At 40.3% G+C, this 23,867-nt stretch overlaps 2 protein-coding genes across 2 annotated transcripts in view; one reads left to right on the forward strand and one right to left on the reverse strand.

Moving 5' to 3' along the window:
• Window positions 1–23,867, forward strand: part of LOC129730976 (uncharacterized) — a 196,723-nt gene that overhangs the window by 58,328 nt on the left and 114,528 nt on the right. The gene's annotated exons all lie outside the window — the stretch shown is intronic.
• On the reverse strand, window positions 3,433–4,247 carry LOC129730978 (uncharacterized). Its single transcript, XM_055690650.1, has one exon. It carries the CDS (start codon window positions 4,178–4,180, stop codon window positions 3,521–3,523), a length of 660 nt encoding a protein of 219 aa, XP_055546625.1. The 5' UTR covers window positions 4,181–4,247; the 3' UTR covers window positions 3,433–3,520.

Below are 23,867 nucleotides of genomic sequence, written 5' to 3' on the forward strand. Positions count from 1 at the left end.
CAATGTCCATGCGTTTAGCCACTTCCGGATGGCTACAATTAATGTGCCGCTTGAAGTTGTAGGCGTTAAAGTTTTTATGCTGCACGTAAACACATTTTCTTTCCGAGTCTAAATCAATCAAGCAACGGTATTTGCTTCCATTGATCTCTTTTACTTCTTTCACCGCGTCCAACTATTTTCGCTTCAAATTTCCTCTTCCTTTCGGCGGGCTCATTGCTACGACCAGTTGCGTTCACTACGAGTTTTCAAATAAGCCTCAACGTGAATGCTCGTCGTTTCCACTCCTTGCAGACGATTGCTTCGCTTCGGGAAGAGTGAAAGATAACGAGCAAAATGGAATAGCAGAGAACACGAACGCTCTCTGCTTATAAACAGCATGTGGTGATTCAAAACGAAGGCATTGCTCGGTTCGTTCAAGAATAGATACGAAGCGAGCTTTTTCCGAACTAGCTTGGCCAAGGTGAATGCTTATGAGTGGTTTGAGCCGAATATCAGCAACACTGCCGCTGAATGTTGAAACGCGTCGTCCTCTCTGTGCGAGATTTCAGCACGTTCGACAACCGTGCGCGGATCTTACAAACGACGAGATAATGGTCAGAGCCAATGTATGGTCCCCGAAAAAACCTAACATCAGTAACATCCGAAAAGTGCCGACCGTCAATCAGTACGTGATCGATCTGGGAGAAGGCTTCTCCATTTGGATGCCTCCAGGTGTGTTTCTGAATATTCAAACGTGGAAAATAGGAGCTACATATGGCCATTCCTCTGGCCGCGGCAAAGTTTATCAGCCTCAGGCCGTTTTCATTGGTTACCGAGTGGAGGCTATGCCTTCCAATGACCGGACGGAAGAATTCCTCCCTCCCAACCTATGCGTTTGCGTCTCCGATGACGACTTTTACGTCGTGTTTTGGCCACTCGTCATAGATTCGCTCAAGCTTGTCATAGAACTCATCTTTGACTTCATCGGATTTGTCGTTTGTCGGTGCGTAGGTGTTGATTAAACTGTAGTTGAAGAATTTGCCCTTAATCCTCAACACGCATATACGGCCATCTACGGGCCTCCACCGGATGACTCTTGTTTTCTGATTTTCCAGCACTACGAAACCGCCACCCCGTTCCGCTGCTTTGCCGTCACTGTAGTAGATGTGGTACTTGAAAGAAGTGCGTGCAATAGGGAATTTAGCCACCAAAGCTCCTGAATCGCTGCGATTTCGGCTCCCTGCCGCTGTAGCTCTCGAACAAGCAAGCCATCCCGCGCCGGTTCATTGAGAGATCGGACGTTCCAAGTACCCAATTTCCAATCGTTTACTTTACTCTTTTTCCGCTCTGACATCATATAAATGAAATCACGACTTATGTCCAATTTCTGGAACCAAAGTCTTAAAGAAATTTTAGGAATAATTGAATGACACCATTTTCTTAAATCCCCATTGTCCCAAGAGTTTTGTCAGTTCATGAGCGACTCTCGACCTATAGAATTGAAAAAATCATTGAGTTCAATAGGTCTTTCATATATGTCACCCTGTACCGTACCGATCTTAGCTAATGAATCTGCCGTCTCATTGCCCTCAATTAAAGAATGAGAAAAGATCCATACTAATGTAACCTGTGATGCGATTTCGGATAAAGTACTCAAATTGTCGCGTAAAAAAGCAAAGCCCTGGTGCTACATTCCGATTTGGAACTTGACCTTCCGTTTTTATACACAGACTTCGCAGCCGACTGTTTAGTGTACAGGTTTAGTGTTGCGGGGCTAGCGCTACGATCCTACTGACACTTACAGTCTCTCCCAAGCCGAGACTCGAACCTACGACGACTGGCTTGTTAGGCCAGCATCGTACCTCGAGACCATCTGGGAGATAATAAAATGTGGCGTATTTTATTTAAAAAATACGAAGAGCTCTTTATACTTTTTATCGATCGGAGAGCTTCAACAGCACTGAGGCTGTCCGTGAAGATGAAGTAATTGTCCTTAGACAAATTTTCAACAATACTCAATGTGTACTGAATAGCAGCCAGTTCTGCGACATAAACAAAAGCAGGGCTTTCGAGTTTGTAAGCGAGATCTCAACGTTATGGACTTCTTGATTTGGGAGATGTTAGGCGCAAAGGCCTGCTCACGAAAATAAACAAGTTTGGACGAATTGAAAAAGTCTTTGCTCAATTTGCTGGAAGTAAATACCTCAAAATGACTTTCGGTCCGCTGTCGAGTCTTATACTAAGCGTCGCCGAGCTGTCATGAGAGCTAAACGTTATTTTTACTCAAAAAATCATTTTTATTTAAAAAGATTTCTCTTACTAGCCAAAAACATGATTACCGGCCCTTTGTTTCTTGTTGCAATAATTATGGCGCACCCTGCAGTCTTCTGAACCGGAGGCGATGGTTCACAAGTCACGGGTTGAATGTCACAATCTCACCCCAGCTAACATTTAAAACAGGGCCAGTGTAAGTATGAATGGAGACTGCATGAAACCTATGGCTTACTACGATATTCCCTACAAGGTGCGTGAAATATTGCTTTTCAACTGGGAATCTGTCAAATCGTACCGGGTTCCAGGGCACTGCGGCATTGGAGGCAATGAAAATGCAAACGTGCTGGCCAAAGAAGGATCCAACTCACAACTTATTGGTCCGTTTTTCTGTATCTTAAATTATACAATAAAAATAGAACATAAATACTAGGAAAAAAAAACAAAGGATGTCACTAGCCGACATTGACCAATTTTACATAAGAAATGATATATTTCAGGTTGTTATCCCAGCGGCGATTATTCAGTGGAAATGTGGGTTCAGGTTTTTCCAATAAATAATCGCCGCTAAAATAGCAACCTGAAATATAGCATTTGTTTGGTGATAGTTTTATTTTGGACAGGACACGGAAAATGATCTATTTTACCCCTTTCCACCCTATTTTTGAGTATTTTTTGAAATATAGACCTTTTCCTGTGCTCTGCACAGAATGAAAATATCACCAATCGATTTATTGACCATTACATAAAAAATGTTAGATTTCAGATTGCCATCCCAGCGGCTTCTAATTAGTAGAAATTTGAGTTCATTTTTTTCCCAGTGTGCATCGTTTGGAGCTTCGGTTGCGATAGAAAAAAAAGAAAACGCACAGATTTTTTTTTCAATTGCGTCCGTTTTTTTTTGCAATTGCGCACCGATTTTTTTTCAATTGCGTCGTATGCAAGAGCAAACTCTTCCTGCGAATTTTCTATATTTAGGGTATCAAACGTCTTCGTCAGTGGTTTTCTTCGGCAGTTTTTCTGCAGCAATCTTATGCAAAAGGGGGCCGAAGAAAACCACCGACGAAGACGTTCGATACCCTATTTGCTGTTATTCAAATCGTTTTATTTTCTCGAAAATTATAATTTCATGTACATATGTTAAACAAAACTTTTGCACACTATTCGAATAATCAAAACAGATTTTAATCAATAATAATGTATGTTGCTCAGATGTCGTTAACTTTTAATAATACAGTTGAATAGTTAAGCCATAATACGTACAACCACATCATTCCTCCAAACATATTACCACGTCGAGCGACGATTGACCGCTGTTAGTCATCAGGTCCATTGCACCTCCAGTTAATAGCAAGTAGTCCAATCCTTGCTGAAGTAACGGATTCGGCTGCCCGAAGGATTGAAAATCTTTGACTTGAACTCGATCACCTAGTGCAAACTTGTTCTGATGGTGACTAACGCTCACGTGTGCAAATAATGGACGTTCAATCTTGGGAGCAATCAACCAAAGGACAAAATCATCTGGAACTTCAAAATCGCCAACTGTTGCTGGATTATCTTCCTCGGGAAGCCTTATCATACTTGGGATTCTGCAACCCATCAGTAAAACCACCAAATGTTCTCCGTACGGGCAACAGGATGTCGTCAAATTTCGCCGTGACAAACCAGATTTTACCGCACGGAGACAGTCTTCTTTTCCACCATATAGTATAATTTGTGAACATATGGGCTGTCCACTGTTGGGAAAGCTGTTTTTCTGCAGAGGAATTCGCAACTGTTCGCCCTCTAGAAGTGGTTTGGCATCAATGTTGGTGTGGTCGCTCAAAAGATGTTCAAGAAGAGCTGATTCCGTGAAAATTTCGTTGCAATCAGCCACGGGACATTTGGTCGGATTTCGAAATTTCGTATTCGGGTCACTTGGAGCTGCCATGTTTTTTTGTTGCTTTGAAAATTTAAAATCGTAGAGTCACCTACAAATGCTTACGAATAACTTGAATACGAATATTTCCATGACTACTGTGATTTCTGTGATCTATTGATAGATTATTGTAAAAGTATATTTCATATTTTGAAATAAATTGATTAAAAGTTATATGATGTAATTGAAAACCAGCAGTCAATCCCAAGGATTGCAATTATAACTTATCTCTACACTTTACCCACTAACCTCAGATCGATCTTCTTTACGTTCACCTAAAGCGTAACACTCGCTAATCATTTCGCGACTCCACCCGTGCTGGGTGGTCTGCCATCTGAAAGCTCATCGTCCCCCGTTGGCGGAGAACCGTGTACCGTTGAGCACGATCTCCAAGCAGCGGTGCCGGCTAGATATACGCGGGTTGAGAGCACCAGAGCAAGCAGATGAAAACTAATCCGTGAAAAAAGAAAACATCTGAGATCATCTTGCTAATTATCATCTGAGTCATAAATTGTGTGAAAAAAGAAGTGCAGCAACTCACTCGCCATCATCGTCGCGTCAGTGGCGATGATGGTAAGTGATGAATGCTACTGTTTGAGACGGTGATGTGGGAGGTTCATTGGTGGGGTGTAGGAAAATTTTGGAACTCTCAAAATCATGTTCAGAAATTTGCCATTCATGCAGTCGTATTTCTGGTAATGTACGCAAGTGTTTGCCGATATAATCGGGTGTATGCTTTTTACCGAAAAGTTTCAAATTGGACATAAAAGGAATTGCAGATTAAACGAGCAATTTGACAAACCGCGGTATATGATTGTAATGCAGATTCAAGACGCAGTAGTTTCGATTGGGTCATTGTTTGCAGTCTTTTTGAATGAAATTGTTCGATGAGAAAGATTGAGAACGTAGCAAAGAAAACGACACCTGAGTAGAAATTCAATTCGCCCTATTACATATGGAGTGTCGAGAGTCACTTCAACCAACTGACCAATTTTGGTATTACGGTAGTCGAGTCAAGTCGGATTTTAGTCGAAAAGCTGAGTGAACCTCTTGATAGTTCATGTTTCAGTTGTCACGAGCAATGGAGGCATGTTTTGTGTCAACTTCCGCAATATGACATTTTGCTTATCGAATGACTGGAGTCATATTATGTAGTTAATATTACCATATTATGGTAACATGTTATAGATTCAAATGTTTTGGTTTGTCTTATTTTTATAGTATGGAAAAGTTGGAAAAGACCGACACTGCACTTATTTTGAGACGCACTGTTTATATTCAACGGATTCAGCGCTATTCAATGTAATTTTTACTCCGCCGAAAATAGAAAAAAATCGTAAAACTTTTGTTGTTTTCTGTTTTTTCGCCCATACAGTCTTTTTTAATGAAAATACAGCACTATTAAAACTAGTATTTATAGTATTACTTTCCATTTGTGTGACATACTTATTATTCCAGCAGCCTAGAGCCGTGGTGGCTCGTGCGTATCAAGATTTTTCCTCCACCCCTTGGTCCTTGGGGTTTCGTCGCTAATTTCCTAGGAGTCGCGATACTTGTAGATCCGCTTTAACCTACATCGTTGGATCTCCTTACTTGTGTTATTGTCGGTGATTACTAACGCAAAAGTTAGATGGTGCGAAACCAGTACAAAATTGTGCGTTTTTAGCGCAATTGTTGATGTTATTCGGAACCAGTACAATGATTGCGTGTTGGGCATAACGCAAATAATGCTCTAGCGTTTTTCCAATGTATTTGGCGGCTCCAAACTACATATCTAAACAGTTTCAACTGGTATCAAGCAGCATTGCAAAGCGAGCGAGAAGCAAAACCTTTCTCCTCCTTTCTGCTTGAGGACGAGACATATGCTACGCTTTTCAAGTCTTTTGCACACACGCTTTCGAGATACTTTTTCTTCTTCATGCATTCCTCTGAATAGCAGCAAGCACGCACCGACAGTATGAGTGAGACTAACAACACTGCACAGTGGTCCAATAAGGCAAAAAGTGGAACTTAATTCCATAGCACCTTTCAACTTCATCCTAGCTTAATAGTGTCTTCGGAGCAATTGTTTGTATGAATGACCCGCATAATTGCAAATTGTCAAAAAATATGAAAAGTGTACTATACTTAAAATAAAAAAATTAACTTTTTTGTGTGAAGAGATAGAAGAATAGTTTTATCAGCAAAGTTGTAGAAAATTCAAAAATATGAAACTTTGTTGAACAAATCAAAATCCTATCTCTTTTCGGTGCAAAGTTATAAAGTACACTACTTGGAACTTATTCAAAAGTTAGTTTTTTGTACTTAACTTTTGTTAGTTGCATTCTACACGAAAGTGTGGTTCGGAGGAATTGTTAGAGCATACAAAACACACATTTTTGCCGAAGACCATATATCTCCAGGACTTTTACTTACAAAGTTATATCATATTTTAGCTTATTTTTTCGATAACTTCAAGAACGTATAGGTTAAAAAGGGGCAAGTGGAAACATGATGTCAATACTTTTCCTTGAAGTTAAGCTAAAGTACTATAAACTTCTTTAGGTTTCATTTGTCCCAATCCACCCATTTTAGAGTACGGCCAGCATATGTCACTGTAGGTTTTCATATATCAAAAATACTAACTTTTTTGTGTTGAGAGATAGAGGAATGGTTTATTCGGCAAAGTTTTAGAACGTGCAAAAAAATGAAACTTTGTTGAACAAACAAAATTTCTATCTTCATTGGGAACAGAGTTACAGAGTATTTCATGTAAAAGTTACTTGAAAGTTAGTTTTTTGTACTTAACTTTTGTTAGTTACATTTTACAAGAAAACGTTGTTGTAAAGAAACATTTGGGCATACAAAATACACGTTTTTGTTGAAGGCCACACATCTCTACGACTTATCCTTACAAAGATATAGCACATTTCAGCATATTTTTTCGATAATTTTAAGAACGTATAAAGAAAAAAGGGTCAAGTGGAATCATGATGTCAATTCTTTTTCTCAAAGTTTAGCTCAAGTGCTTAAAACTACTATAAGTTCCATCCGTCCCAATCCACCTAATCTTTATTCTATACGTTGTTGAAATTATCGAAAAAATATGCTGAAATGCGCTATAACTTTGTAAGGAAAAGTCGTGGAGATGTGTGGCCTTCAACAAAAACGTGTGTTTTGTATGCCCAAATGCTTCTTTACAACAACGTGTTCTTGTAAAATGTAACTAACAAAAGTTAAATACAAAAAACTAACTTTTAAGTAACTTTTACATGAAATACTCTGGAACTCTGTTCCCAATGAAGATAGAAATTTTGTTTGTTCAACAAAGTTTCATATTTTTATACGTTCTAAAACTTTGCCGAATAAACCATTTCTCTATCTCTTAACACAAAAAAGTTAGTATTTTTGATATATGAAAACCTACTGTGACGTATGCTCGCCGTACTCTAAAATGGGTAAATTGGGTCAAATGGAACCTAAAGAAGTTTATAGTACTTCAGCTTAACTTCGAGGAAAAGTATTGACATCATGTTTCCACTTGCCCCTTTTTAACCTATACGTTCTTGAAGTTATCGAAAAAATAAGCTAAAATATGATATAACTTTGTAAGTAAAAGTCCTGGAGATATATGGTCTTCGGCAAAAATGTGTGTTTTGTATGCTCTTACAATTCCTTCGAACTACACTTTCGTGTAGAATGCACTAACAAAAGTTAAGTACAAAAAACTAACTTTTAAATAAGTTCCATGTAGTGTACTTTATAACTTTGCACCGAAAAGAGATAGGATTTTGATTTGTTTAACAAAGTTTCATATTTTTGAATTTTCTACAACTTTTCTGATAAAACTATTCTTCTATCTCTTAACAAAAAAAAGTTAATTTTTTTATTTTAAGTATAGTACACTTTTCATATTTTTTGACAATTTGCAATTATGCGGATCATTCATACAAACAATTGCTCCGAAGACACTATTAAGCTAGGATGAAGTTGAAAGGCGCTATGGAATTAAGTTCCACTTTTTGCCTTATTGGACCACTGTGCACTGGTATCAAGTAAGTACAGCACGGGTGTCTCGCTCATTTCGTGAAGCAACGAGATATCACCTTGCGCGTCGCAATCCGAACCGAGAGAGAAGCGAAAGAGCAACCTGCAAATTGTATGTGACGTGTCTAGTCTTGTCGCACATGGAAATTCTACGAACGAGAGAGAAATTTCTCTCGTCGCTTGAGAAAAAAGCGCGTGCACAGAATGACAAATAATAATTATTCACAATTTACAAGTGTTGCCATAAAAAATCAGCAACGCTTTTGTGGTTTTATGGAATGGAGGGCTTTCGGTAAAGCTAGCGTTCATTACAAAATGTTGTGAACATAATTTTGTCTCGTTATTTTTTGCAAATCATTCAATGGTACCTTTAAATGACCAAATCCATCGAGATAAATCGATCGAGTATTATGGCTATATAAATCTAGTTAGTTCACAAGTTTTTGTTCACTGCTTGCACTGCTCCATGAGTAGCAGTCACTAATACACTCGATGTGAGAAATAAAGTGTCGATATATGATACATATTCTGATTTCAATCTGTGTCAATGTATTCGCAGTACAACTGTTGCGTTATCCTTTTCACACATTTATTGTGAGATTTTAGTGCAAAATTTGTGCTAATCGGGAAGACACAATGATTGTACAAGACTTGAACTTTTGCGTGTAGAGATCCCAAGTATACGAACTCATCTACCATTTCGAGTTCATCGCCGTTCATGATCACCGTCCGTGGAAAGCGAATGTTGGTTTCTCTCGAGCCTCTCTCTTTCATATACTTGAGTTGGACTAAAAAACTCATCTCTCCTAGCCCAGCATTTTTAGTCCGGCGTGGATTGCCTCCGCAGTTTCGAAGTTTCTCGTAATTATGTCGAATTCGTCTGTTAAGCATACGAGTTGACTACCTTTGAAAATCGTTCCCTTCGTTTTGATGCCCGCTCGTCGGATTACACCCTCAATGCCTCAAGAGCAATGGTACTCAACCTTCGAGAGTATCCCCGCAACGCACATATAACACATCACTCGATCCCAGGTAGCTTTGATGAGTCGTATCAGTTTATCCGGAAAACCGTAGTCGTGTATTATTTGCCATAGCTGGTCTTGATCGACTGAATCATACGCTGCCTTGAAGTCCACGAAGATGTGATGTGTGGGCGTGTTGTACTCCCGGCATTTCGGGAGGATCTGCCGAAGCGTGAAGGTTTGATCAGAAGTAGCGCGTGTTTGTATGAACCCAACTTGGTACTTGGTACTTGACTTTGTCCTTTTTATAGATGGGGCAGACAACTCATTTCATCCATTCCTCCGGTAGTCCCTGTTTATCCCCAAACCTGGTAGTCATACAATGGAATGCCATTACTAGTGCCTCTTTATCGTGTTTATAGAGCTCTGGTAGTAGTCTGTCCTTACCTGCAGCTCGATTGTTTTTTTGGTGACCCAATTTTCCGTTTGATCTCCAGGATAACGGAAACTGGGACACTGTTACTGTTTTTAGGCACTCCAAGACTTTCCTTCAGCCTCCTTCCGTTGCTTCGCTATTGAGCTGCTCATCGAAAAACTGCTATGAATCATTTTTCTCCTGAACAAGCACCATTTGGAGCTTTGAATATCATATGTTTACTTAGCTTTGGCTAGTGCAAAAATATTATTATTTGTTCATCGTCTTCGATCATATCGTACAGACTGGTTTGTCTTATGCTATATTTTTAATTCTATTTTTAAAACTATTTTTGGTTAAGTTAAAGTCAAATAAATCACTGACGTCATTGAATCCTCTTAGGCAGGCACTGAGCGGATTGTTATAACCATAGCTTGTCCTATGCCCGGGTATGGAGATCATTGTCCAGTATCGCAACCGGCGCTGAGGAACATTTATTTGAATTAGCAGGAGAAGGTCTGAGCAGTCAATATTGTTCGTTAGGACGTCGAAAACAAACAATCGTTGAAGTTTTATTCGTCTTGTTGACAGCAATTCCAGGTCAATCAAACGACATCGTTGCGAGTAGTCGGGCAGATGTACAGGGTCTTTCCACGGTAGGTGACGAAGAGCAACACGTAAAAAACATTTTTGAACTCGCTCAATGCGAATAACTTGAGAGGTATGGTACGGGGCCCATATGGGAGCAGCGTACTCCAGAACACTGCGTACTAAAGCACAGTATAGTGCCTTAAGCGCGTACACGTCAGTAAACTGTGAAGCATTGCGGCGAATGAATCCGTGGATTGAAAAAGCTTTAGCGGTAATGGCGGAGATGTGTTGGTTGAAGCGGAGCTTAGAATCGATAATGACGCCCAAATCACGGATAGACTGCACACGGTCCAGTGGAGTTGTGTCGATGTTGTACTGATGACTAATCAAATTATGACAGCGACTGAAAGTGATCACCTTGCATTTGTTGATGTTCACACGCATCCCGTTTAAGTCCTCTCTTATATAATTTTTACGTCAATGACATCGATGAATGTCTTGCAAATTCATGCACGCTAAGGCAACTTGCAGACGATAGCGTTGTATCCATTACTGGTGGCAAGGCTAGCGATCTGCAAGGACCATTGCAAGATACCTTAGACAATTTGTCTGAATGGGCTCTTAAGCTGGGTATCGAATTCTCTCCGGAGAAAACTGAGCTGGTCGTTTTTTCTAGGAAGCATAACCCAGCTCAGCTGCAGCTCCTACTAACGGGTAAAACGATCTCTCAGGTTTTAGTCGCTAAATATCTCGGGGTCTGGTTCGACTCCAAATGCACCTGGGCTTGTCATATTAGGTATCTGACACAAAAATGCCAACAGAGGATTAATTTTCTTCGTACGATTACCGGAACTTGGTGGGGTGCTCACCCAGGAGACCTTCTAAGGTTATACCAAACGACGATATTGTCAGTTCTTGAGTACGGCTGTTTCTGCTTTCGCTCCGCCGCGAACACGCACATTATAAAATTAGAGAGAATACAATATCGTTGTTTGCGTATTGCCTTGGGTTGCATGCAGTCGACCCATACGATGAGTCTCGAAGTGTTAGCGGGTATTCTTCCGTTGAAACATCGTTTTTGGAATCTCTCTTACCGGTTGCTAATTCGATGCACAGTTATGTACCCATTAGTAATTAAAAATTTCGAGAGGTTGGTCGACCTTCAATCTCAATCCAGATTTATGACTTTATATTTTGACTATATGGCTCAAGATATTAATCCTTCTTCATACGATTCCTCCAATGTCGCACTTTTAGCTACTTCTAATAATGCTATATTCTTCGACACCACCATGAAACAAGACATTTCTGGTATCCCGGATCAATTGCGACCCCAAGCGATCCCTAAGATTTTTTCAAATAAGTTTAAACATGTTAGTTATGATAAAAGGTTTTTCACTGACGGATCTAATCTAGATGAGTCCACTGGCTTCGGTGTTTTCCACGAAAATTTTACCGCCTCCTACAAACTCGATGCTCCTGCTTCCGTGTACGTCGCAGAACTTGCTGCTATTCTCTTGGAATCATCGAAACCCTACCCATAGACCACTACTTCATCTTCACAGATAGTCTCAGTGCCATTGAGGCTCTGCGATCAATGAAGCCTGTGAAGCACACCCCGTATTTCCTGGGGAAAATACGGCGGTTTTTAAGTGCTTTAACAGATAAAAATTACCGGGTTACCTTAGCGTGGGTCCCTTCTCATTGCTCGATTCCGGGTAACGATAAAGGCTGACTCTTTAGCTAAGGTGGGTGCTATTGACGGCGATATTTATGAAAGACCAATTGCTTATGATGAATTTTATAGCATTTTGCGTCAGAGAACACTCAACAGTTGGCAATCGTCATGGAACTCAGATGAACTGGGACGGTGGCTACATTCCATTTTTCCTAAGGTATCGACGAAAGCATGGTTCAAGGGGTTGGATGTAGGTCGGGACTTCATTCGCGTGATGTCCAGACTTATGTCCAATCACTATACGTTAAACACGCATCTCTTTCGTATAGGGCTTGTAGACAGTAATCACTGCGTTTGTGGCGATGGCTACCATGACATCGAGCATGTTGTTTGGTCGTGTACCGAATACTGTGGTGTTAGGTCTGAGCTCATAGATTCCCTTCGGGCCCGAGGAAAACAACCGAACGTACCCGTTAGAGACATTCTGGGAAGCGGTGATCTCCAGTACATGACACAGCTATACGTGTTCATAAAACACGCTGGTATTAAAATATGAAACACTTCTATCTATTTGTTAGATTACCATTCCCGCTACACGCTGAAAGAAGATGATACACTAAGCTGGAGACACTCAAACGAAGACTCGGCATCATTATGTTCACGCAGACACCTCAGTCCAAACTGCTCAAATAGAACATCACTGCTTAGCCATGTACAAATAAATAAATCGTATAACTCAATATAGTTAAAATCAAAATTGTAACTCCCCTCCTCTCACCTTAAATCCCCACTAGCTCGTAGTCGGCCGCGAGAATAAAGAAAAGGCCTCCCTCTTTTTCCTGCTAATTTAGAATTTAAAAAAAATGTACTTGGCTCAGTTAAACATAAATTGCATCGTGCCGTGTCAAATAAACTACTTAAAAACTCAAACACGCATCCCGTTCTCTTTGCACCAACGTGAAAGTATTTCGATGTCTTTTTGCAAGCAAATACAATCCAACATGGACTTAATTATTCGGAAAATTTTCAGGTCATCGGCGGAAAGCAGCTTTGCAGAAGAAATTCGTTGACACAAGTCGTTAATGAAAAGCACGAAAATCAGCGGTCCCAGTACACTACCCTGTGGAACTCCAGACGGGATGTCGAACTTTCTAGAGCGTATAGAGTTCACCTGGACGAATGCGCTTCTACCGGTCAAGTACGACATTAACCAGTCGGATATCCAATCGGGGAAGCCCATATGCCTCAGCTTCTCAATTGCGAAGGTGTGCGGAACGGTATCGATTAGACTATTACTACGAAATGTTGACTTTTAAAATGTTGCGCAATCATTAATTATACACAATAAATAGGAATATTTTTTCTCCTGATTGGCGGCAGATGCTAGTCTAACAATCGATCGCCTTACCACAACCTCTAATAACGGTGAAGGTCAAGTCTCTCTCGTACATCACGAAGGTAATCCGTCACGACACTTTGCCTTTGTCATTGGATTTATTGTACTATTTTCAGCCTCTTGTTTCATTGGCGGTGCTATTTTCGACAGTGACTGATATCTCTAATAACAGGGATGTGCGGTTTATCTCTCCAAAATTTAGACTTTTACATCATGTTGGTCTATGAAGACTGAGAAAAAAACTGGAACAAATTACTTCTATATTACTAGTTCTTCAAATCCACTCATTTGAAATCATTAAGTCGCCGAACGTAAACCTAAATCTTAATTATTCAGGAGAGCTGTCAGACGAAATGAGAGAGTAAGGTTATTATAATGTCATCTTATAATAATTATATATTAAACCGTTACTCTTAATATATTTTATTAACTGATGAATATTCGTAGATAATTATGATATCGGACAACCGTCCTGGCATATAAACTAAACAACACATTGATGAATCCGCACCGGCTGATATTTTGATTTTAAGGTCAAATCAAGTGAACTTTCCGCGGTTCCTTTCAAAAGCAGCCTGATCATAAAATAACATATAATCGGAATCTGCTTTGGAAGGTATAGCCACGGGCAGAGACGGAAAAGGAAATTGCAACCGGTTGTGCAACGAAGTTCATCCAGAGACTGCTGGTGCATTGCTGTGTTTATATAAATCGAAACCCGAAACTTAGATAATGTTCAAATTAATTCCGACAGCGAAAGCTTTTGGAAAATCTGTCAGACAATTTACATACCATGCAAAATATGTGTAACTTGTAGAAATTCAAAAATTTTGACTAACCCTGTCACTGCTAACCATGTACCGTGGCAAGCTGTAGGTCATTGCCACTTCGCTGGTTGCATTTAAATAGGATCCGATCGGATCAGTGAGCCGCGGCGCGACACTCCGGAAAGCCGTAAATCGCATGAAACTGTTTGCCACGGCCCAACACCTCACTGGTGCCGTTCAACAAATCCTTCACACATGGTCGGGCGACGACGGACGGGCAATAAAGTTTCTCACATAGGAAACATCTATTTGAAATTCACTGGACCAACTAAAGCGTGACCGCGTCTCCGGTCGTAGTAACCTGGGGGGTATGTTATTGGTGCATCGGCTCCGGTGTCGTGGATCATCACTTTTAATCAGTTGATCAACAAACAGAAGATGAGTTGGGACGGGTGTGGATAATTCGCCCAGCCCTCTCATCCGTTGCACATATGCTCTATTGAAATGTTTTCTACTTTCATCGGCAGTTTGAACGTTTAATACAGTAAATCAATTTGATCACATAGAGTTTGAATAATTTCACAATATCATTGTAAAAAATACATGTTGAGTTAAGTAAATACACTAAAGTCGCTTTTTACGCGGGGGATACGTGCCGCGTAAAAAACCGCGTAGATTCCAGAATCCGCGTAAAAAAACCGCGTAAATTCCGAAATCCGCGTAAAAAAAACGCGTAAATTTCGGAATCCGCGTAAAAAAAAACCGCGTAAAAAAACCGAGTAAAAATCGACCTTAGAGTATATGTTTTTAGATAAGTTCAATTCGATGAATATGAATATATCATTATCGTCAAGGTCATAATGTAAAACAAGCTGATCTTGCTACTTTACCAGAGAAACAACTGGAACGCTCACCAAATTCGAATAAATGTTCAGCAGAAGTAAATGCACCTATCATCGAAGACATAGACTCATTAAATCCAAATGCTGTGCAATGAAACCATACTTGGAGAGGAGTAGAAGTCCTTAGAGCACGCGATGGAACACGAATATCAAGGAATGATAGCAGTCTGGGACAGTCTACTTCGTTGTTCAGAAGCTTTGCGTCGAGCTAGGGTGTCAAGATTGATAAGCTTGCACCGATCACCGTATGGAGGCAAATCCTTTGGGTCACGCCATGGCAAATTTCTTAAAGCAATTTGGACATATAGTTTTTGAACTCTTTCAATTCGTAGACTCCGGGTCGGTTGATGTGGAAGCCAAACTAGTGAAGCATTTTCTCCACAGAGCTTTCAAGCAATACGGATCATAGAAATCTTTGGCTATTTTGGTTTTGAACCCAAGTTAACGATTAGCCTTAACAATGACGGCCGAACGATGACTAGCAAAGGAGAGTTTTTTATCCATTGTCACACCCAAGTCATTCATCTTTTCAACCCCGGTGACCATCTTCTATTCGCTTTACGACGAAATATAGTTTTAGGTCATCCACATATATGAGGGACGATCCATTAATGGTGTCACGAAAAATTTGGAAAAAATTAACTCCCCCCTCCCTCTTGTCATAACTTCCTTGACCCCCCCCCCATAATTACGTCACGTTTTCATATCCCCTCCCCCTTCTTTGGTGATAATTGATTGAAATCGAGAAATTTGTTAGGAATGTATTTTTTCTTAATAAGAACGATTTTACTGAAAGAAAAACTGAAACTAAAAGGAAAAGAAGATTATAGAAGATAACTAGAAAAGGCGTTTAGTTCTTAGTCCAAGGATGCTGCTGTTGGAGTCGCATATCGACGACATAGAAAGCCGAGACATTAACTGCAGCATCATTGCTGTTTTTTGAAAGACCATCAATATTTAGTTCCTCTTCTTCAATCAATTCGCAATGCAAATCTTCTCCACATGTTACAATAACCAAGCATTTTTATTTACGTTTTGTCACAGTTTTTGTATTGATTGGATTGAGAGACACTAAAAATTAATGAAATTGCGCTGTCATTCATAAATGAACATGCACGGTGAAACGGAGTTAAAGAACATTATGCTCTTTTAGGGAGAAAAAAATTGTCATTTATTTTATCTAAAGCAAATCTTAAACAAAAAAAGGGATCGTAGAACTATAAATGAATGATGCAAATATTATAAATAGTTCTGAGTTGATCCCTGTGGTTAGGTATGTAACTTTTTTACTTTTTTTTTTGGTGTGAGATCATTAATGAATGGTCCCTAAGTTTACATACATCAACAAGAAAAATACTAACATGTATTAAAAATACTGTAAAAAGTAACGGTCCCAATTTACTTCCTTGAGGTACACCACTCAAATTAACGAACGGAATCGAGATGCACGCTCCAAATTTCACCCGGAGTGATCAATCACACAGGTATGAACTAACCCATGCAACAAAGCTGTCAGAGGCACCAAGCAGGTTAATTTTACGCAATAGTATACGATGGTCAATTCCGTCAAATGCGGCTTTCAAATCCGTATTAGGTTAGATTTGGCTTTAATCAAACAAATGCCCTATTTCTGAAACTGAAAAAAAAGAAAAATTCTAACTTTGTAACCATTACTGTGAAATATGGTGATCCTAGCAAACGTAGAAGTGCGTCAAAAGGCCGCAGAGTAGTTTTTCGCCGAGTTAGTCGCTTTTTCGTTTGCATACGGGAAAACTCATCTTTGCTAGAGACACTGAAATTTACAGGAATTATAATCTTTCACTTTTTCCAGCTTGAGTTCTAGGGCAAAACCAATCATAGAACCTCTCACTATTAGTTATTATTTCCTTGGTTTTAATATTTCAATTTTCTTGCAACATATCATCAAACGACAATCTATCAACTGAATTCATTACATGCATAACTAAACTACTCTTCATCAGTTTTTGGCTTTTATTCCAGCTCGCAAATAAATTAATCGAAGGAATCGGAGATGTGTCTCTGAAAAATCAATATTTAACAAACTTTAACATGCCGGCTTATCAATGCACAGATTTTATAAAAACAAAAGCAGACAGTTTTTTTGAAAATAATGCATAAAATCTAGATTATTATCAACTTTGATGACATTCTGAACGGATTTGTGGTTATTATCATATCTTCAATATATAAAAAAAAGTTAAAATTTCTGCTTGCTACTTTTTATACCAGGCTTTGGAATGAAATTCTCAGAGAAGGAGGAGCCTCAGACGATGAAATGAAGGAAAAAACTAAACATTTGTTTGCCGTTTTCAATAACTGTATTGACCACAATCGAAAAATGAACACCAAGAAAAAAAGCTAAAGTATAATGCGCGAGCTACAGAAAAAAATTATCTAGTTCTCAATCGATTGATTTTGGGACGCTAAGAAGCTATTTTTACTTCATCGCAAATTAACAATGAAAGTATGGTTTGCTGGACTCTGCAATAGGGTTATTTTCGCTGGTTGAGGGCTCAGGCTATTCTCCGGTAAATTTCTGCTTTCTTGCAGCATCATGAATTGCAAACAGTTTTTGTACTCATGTAGGGTATCGAACGTCTTCGTCAGTGGTTTTCTGTAGCAATCTTATTCAAAAGGGGACGTTATTCATCGTCTTTGACGTCGTCAATTGACGTTATTCATCGTCAACCATGCGGTCGTGTCTTATAAAAGACCCCTTCACCTAGTGTGTTTAACCAGTCATATTTTTATTAAGTTTCATTCATAATCATCATTTAGTTATAAAATATTTCATTATCTACATCTCAGAATTCAACTATTGGTTTTTCTGCAAAGTTTGTTCTAACACTAGAATCAAAAGAAAAAAAATTAACCTATAGAGACACTAGAATTAAAGCTGAAACAAAAATGAGACTTTTTCAGATAAGATTAATTTTAAATTTGTTTTTTTGTACCCACTCAATTATTTGTTTGGTCAAACCGCTCTTAAGCTATTTGTTTTTTAACATATTTCCCTTTAATATCTTAGTGCTTTTAACTTCGGTGCTCGGTGCTTTTATTTTCGGACCCTGATTAAGCTGTTTAAGTTTGAATAACATTTATTTTTGCACACTAAAACTTATTTTAAATATTACAAAAACACAAAAATAAAAAAATCAAAGCCAAATTATAAAACCGCTGCGGGAATGTAACCTTTAAAAATCAATCATCACTAATAAAAATATCAAATCTGTTCAGATTTGTTCAATTTCAGAGCTCTTTTCACCTAGTCTAAATATCCCCGGTATTGAGTTCAAATTACCCCCCATATATTAATAAAAACACCCGTGCCACTTTAAAAACATGTTCAAACTATCACTGTAATCTCAGTTACTCAGAACGGAAATCCTTTGTCTCTCTCTCCCGAGACTGGCAATTTAAAATTTTGTACACAGCCATCTCGCCACCCTGACAGGCCAAAAAAACCGCACAATGCATTATCAATTAGTGGCTGGTGGCTACGTTGTTGACGTGAAGCCAATGAATGGCCATATCAAGCAGACGCTAATGGTTTTACGAGCTGCGACTGAGGCAACACATGGCTGTGTGGTCCAAAAATTTTACTGTACCTAATTTGTCTCTAGCTGAGAATGATGAGCCGGATGAAAGCATTATAATCTGTCTTTTTTTTTTCGGGAATTTTTTTTCTCTGGTTGTTTATGATTTAAACTTCTCGCATAACTGTTCTTTGCTGGTTTGGTTCAGACAGACCAGAGTTTGTGGCTGGATAAGTGATTGTCTGGTCAACAAACCATTTGTCTAGCTGGAATCGCAGCGGAGGAGGTTGCGGTTGGCGAAATGAAAGAAATATATAATCATGGGGAATTGAAAAAAACAGGAATCCTATTCGAATCCCGCCGATCATGAATTCTCACCCGACTGTTCGCAGCAACAATATATTACTTGGAACGTAAATAGAATATTCCGATGTGTTACCCAGACAACGTCGTTCTCGAAAGTCTGCAGGAATAGTTCACGCTGAGTCTAACCCACAAAGTTATCGCTCCTAACGACCAGTCAGTTATTCGCGACCGATTAATGCCGAAGAAGAGATGCATAAATTAATTATAATCTCAACGGGACAACGGGATGATAATGAAGAGCCATCCGAAGTTTACACCCAAAAATTTAGTGGTAAGGTTAGGGGTCTAATATTGTGCTACAACCCATCGCGGTTATTTGTTGATAAATAATTCTTCTTCCAGTTCCCCATGATATATTCCAACCATTTTCATCTTGTTTACATAAACATTTCCGGGAAGACACTTTAATTGTGCACTATTATTGAATAACTTGGGTGGAGCGAATTTTAAGGTATCTTCTCCACCCCATCTCAAAAGGCTATAATTCTCCATCTCATAATTTTCAGTCGCATGCCGTTGGCTATTTTAATTTTCCTAGAATCTGGAACCTAACACGCCTCCGTTACCATTTGGCATTCAATAAAGCTGCTACCAGTTCGTTTTTTGGGAAGATTGCCTAATTTATGATTCTACAGAATTCCGAACCAGAACTGTCCCCTGCATGCTGCGATAGGATGACCGAAAACCAGAAAACGATACCAAAAACATTGATTCAACATTGTTTATTGAATAAAGTATCGTTTTTGATTAAATTTATGGTTGAATTTATATGGTTGTGTCTTCCCACAACATTAGATAAATTTGTTTTGAATTGTTAAAAATTATCTCATAATAATGCACTCAAAAGAAGACGAGCCATAACGCACGACGCAAATTGCAGAAAGCTAAATCAAACAAAACACAGGTGCTTAGCTTGAGTTGCACCTGCATTTGGCAGCCAACCTTCTTATTACCGCTTCTACACACTGATGCTGGCGATGAAGCTAAACAGAATTATTTTAATGAGTAGTGATTTATCTTTCCCCCTTGCTTTGAGAATGCCTTTCCAGAACACCTAGTATGCTCTATGGTTCTTTTCTTGTTGAGTTATTTTTGTAACTCAACAAGAAATTTGAAATTCGTGATCATTTTGGGCTACACCTTAAAGAAATGGCTTGATATGCTAAAATTCTAATGCTTAGCACTAATGCTACACTAGATCGATAGCACATTTTCAGCAAGATTCCACAGCCATTACTTTCCTAGCAATAGGAGATAGAGAGGAAATGAAAATTAAAAATCAACAGCGGATTAAAAGGTCCTATCCTGCTCACAGTAGGTGGAATCTGCGCTAGCTGTTCAAGTAGTACGATGCAGTCTGTCTTCTTCATTAAGCTACTGCCGCTCCGTTGGATGGTCGTCAGTGTCAGTCACCGGCTGTTCGCTCCGTAACTGAATCAAGCTTCATGAGCACAACAACGGCGGCAATCAACTAAAAAAAATTAGACGTTTTACGATAGGGTTCATGCAGCCAGACCAACAAAAAGCGGGACGCTAGTGACGGGCGCGTTAGATAATTCAACGGACATTAGGGACTTTGAGCGAGAACCGCTACATGTACACATTTGAAGAGGTCAGGTGCGCAGAGTAAAGTTCTCCCAGGCTAATCCGCCTTCCGGTCGAATGATGCGCTTCAGTTTTGGCTAAGTGGCTTTTAATGGCTATAACTGAACATTGGCACAGCGGTCGCGGTCCGTGTTTCTGTTTGATGATGATAAATATGAGTATTCACATCGTCGGTGCAGGCAATGTCTCAGTCAGCTCTCTATCAAAGGTAAGAATTAAAAGCTGTAGGAAATGACTGGATAATTCAAGTTACCTCATAATTTAGGTCCGCAGTTTCACCTGATTGAGCGGTTCGATTAAAAACTGTTACTTGCTCTGTGTGTTCGCAAGTCCTCCTCGAGCAATGTCCTCGTACCCGTTGAGAACAACCGCTTCCAAAAGCGTTTTGTACAGGATACAGTTTGTGCTAGGGCTCAGTCTGTTCGACCTCAGATGCTTGTGAAGCCTATAGTAGGCATTACTTCCGTAAATAATACGCCTCCGGATCTCTCGGCTGGTGTCGTTGTCCGAAGTTACCAAGCCAAGGTAAACGAATTCATCGACTACTTCGAGCTCATCGCCGTCAATCGTCACAGTGCTGCCTAAGCGGGCCCTGTTGTGCTCGGTTTTGCGAGCCAGCATGTACTTCGTTTTAGACACATTAATGTTCAGCCCAACCTTCTCCGTCTTGTGTTTTAGCCTGGTGTACTACTCTGTACCGCCTCAATTTTTCTGTCAGCAATGTCTAATCATCGGCAAAGAAGATGAATTGGCTGGATCGGTTGAAAATCGTGCCACGCCGCTCGTCGCATAACACCTTCTAGCGCAGTGTTAAACAGTAGACAAGAGAGACCATCACCTTAGCGAAGTCTCCTTTGGGATTCGGAAGCACCGGATTATCTACCCGAAATCCTCACATAGTACTGATTTCCATCCATCGTAGCCTTAACCAATCGGATCAGCTTCCCGGAAAAATCGTTCTCGTCCATGATCTTCTACTGCTCTTTTCGGTCATTCGTATCAAATACGGCTTTGAAATCAATGAATAGATCGTGCACAGGGACTTTTTCTCATGGCAGTCCAGTTTGTCGCCTTTTTTGCAGATAGGGCATATAAATTCATCCTTCTACTTCTCCGGCATCTGTTCGGTATCCCCAATCTCAACAATCAATCAGATGCAGGCACTCGGCCAACATAACCGGGCATTTTTATAAGCTCCGCACCGACATCATCTTTGCTGGTCGATTTGTTGTTTTTCAGCCAATTAATAGCATCCTTATCGTCGCCTATCGGTGAAAGTGGCTCGTCTCAGTCCTCTGCTGCATCGATGATGTCATTTCCAGCGCCGTCTTGGTCCTCTTGCTGTACCCTAATCAAGTGTTCACCGAAGTGCTGCTTCCACCTTTCGGCCACCTCACAATCATCTACCAGAATAATCCCTTCACTATCACGGCACATTGTGGCTCGAGTAATTCAGCTGTTCTTGTTCCTCGAAGTCCTCCTCTTCCTGGCGGTGCTTCTTCTCCAGGAATAGTTGAATTTGCTGTCTTCTTTTCTATATATACCGCTCCACGTTTTGACGAGTAGCTCGACGCAATATTAGTACCCGCGTAGCGTTCTTCTCGTCCAACACCTTCCGAAACTCATTGTCGAACCATTCATTTTGTGGTTTCGTTCCACATGCCCCTGGACATCCTCAACTACGCTGTTGATGGCTAGTTTCACGGTGCTCCAACAGTCCTCGAGAGGCCCCTCCTCCAACTCGTCCTTTTCCGGCAGGGATTGTACCGTGGCGGGTGCCGGTGTCGCGTGTTGTTCACAATGGAGAGCTTGGGCGCATCTCCACCGAATGGTTGTCGGCGGCTCGGTCTATCTATCAACACGTGGTTGTCTTGCGATTCTGTCTGATTTGGTGACCTCCAAGTGTACCGATGTGGGAGGTAGTGCTGGAAGAAGGTACTTTGTGCGGCCATATTCTTGAAGGCGGCACAGTCGATGAGTCTTAGCAAAGACGAGATAGCAAGATACACAAGTGTCAGATCCTCTCATATTCCTTGAGAACTTCAAGTAATGTGGCGCCCCCGAACGATTCCTAGACACATTAATGATGAATGTGTGTGTAATGTGCATAAACTATCAAATACGAGCTTGACAATAACAACTACAGAAATGACTTGTCAAACGTGCAAAACCGATAACACGCATACAGACACAGTTGATGTTTCTTGGACACGTTGGGGGCGTTTCGAACTTGTTTACAGTCACACGCAGGGAGATGTGCGTCTTGTTAATGCTCGTCTTAGGTCTTAGACTTTTTTCGTTGGCCAGCTGGTGCACGCTGAACATTCCAATTACCGATTTAAACTTCTCCTCCTAGCCGACCATGTGGTGGGAAGCGATTGTATTCGCGCTCCAACTGCGAGTGGGTGAGCTTCCAGCGAGAGCTTCCGATGGGAGTTCCGAAGGGAGCTTCCGGAGTGAACTTGCGGCTTTTCCATTCACCGGTAAGTACTCGAGTGCTTCCAATGAAATTGAGAGATCAGCAGTTCCATGTTCCGAGTTTCTAATCGATAGTCCGTTCTTGTCGCCTTCCGGTTCGAATTATTTTGTTTTCCTTTCATTGCTAGATTGTTTTCCTGGTGCAAGTTCGCAAGGCCCGCAACCTATCTCGCAGGAGGAGCAACGTGGTACCGCTGTTTGAAGTCCCAGATTTTGCCACCACCAGGATTTTTGGCTTTGGTGTTTAAAATCCAAAGGGTGTACTAACAACACGATAGTTCAGCCACTTCTAACATGGAGGTCAGACGCTCTTCTAATCATCAATTTCAAATCGGCATACGACAAAAGCGATCGAGGTAGGATGTATCACAACTACGGATTTCCAAACAATCTAACGCAATTATCAAAGCGACGATGTGTCAAGTGAAGGGGCCATTTTCGAACCTCTACGAAAATCGAATAGGTTTAATACCAGGTGATGGTCTCTCCTGCCTACTGTATAATTGTGCTCCGGAAGATGTGGCTAGAATGGAGGAATTTACCACGAGTTGCACGATATTCTTAAAATCCGTTCAACTTTTTGGCTTTGCTGATGACCACGACATCGTAGCGTGGACTTTTGGGAAGATGATGAACACGTACATCGGACTAGAGGTCTAAGACAAACAGCTGGACTGGTCATTAATGCGTCGAAGACGAAGTACATGAAGGGAAAAGTGCTAAGTTCCGACCTCGTTTTCAGACTAGTGGTGATGAGATCGAGGTGCTTGTACCTGCACTCCCTGGTAACCACCGACAACGATATCAGCAAAGAAATTCCCCGGCGCATTATGTAAGGAAATCAATGAATGAATGAAAATCAATGGTCAATGAAAGTTAATTTGGAGTCGAAGCTCACTTTACTTAACTATACTTTGTTGGCCGATATACCGTTCACCAATCTAGGGTCGAACGAT

The sequence above is a fragment of the Wyeomyia smithii genome, chromosome 3 (assembly GCF_029784165.1).
Source record: "Wyeomyia smithii strain HCP4-BCI-WySm-NY-G18 chromosome 3, ASM2978416v1, whole genome shotgun sequence".
Lineage (NCBI taxonomy): Eukaryota > Metazoa > Arthropoda > Insecta > Diptera > Culicidae > Wyeomyia > Wyeomyia smithii.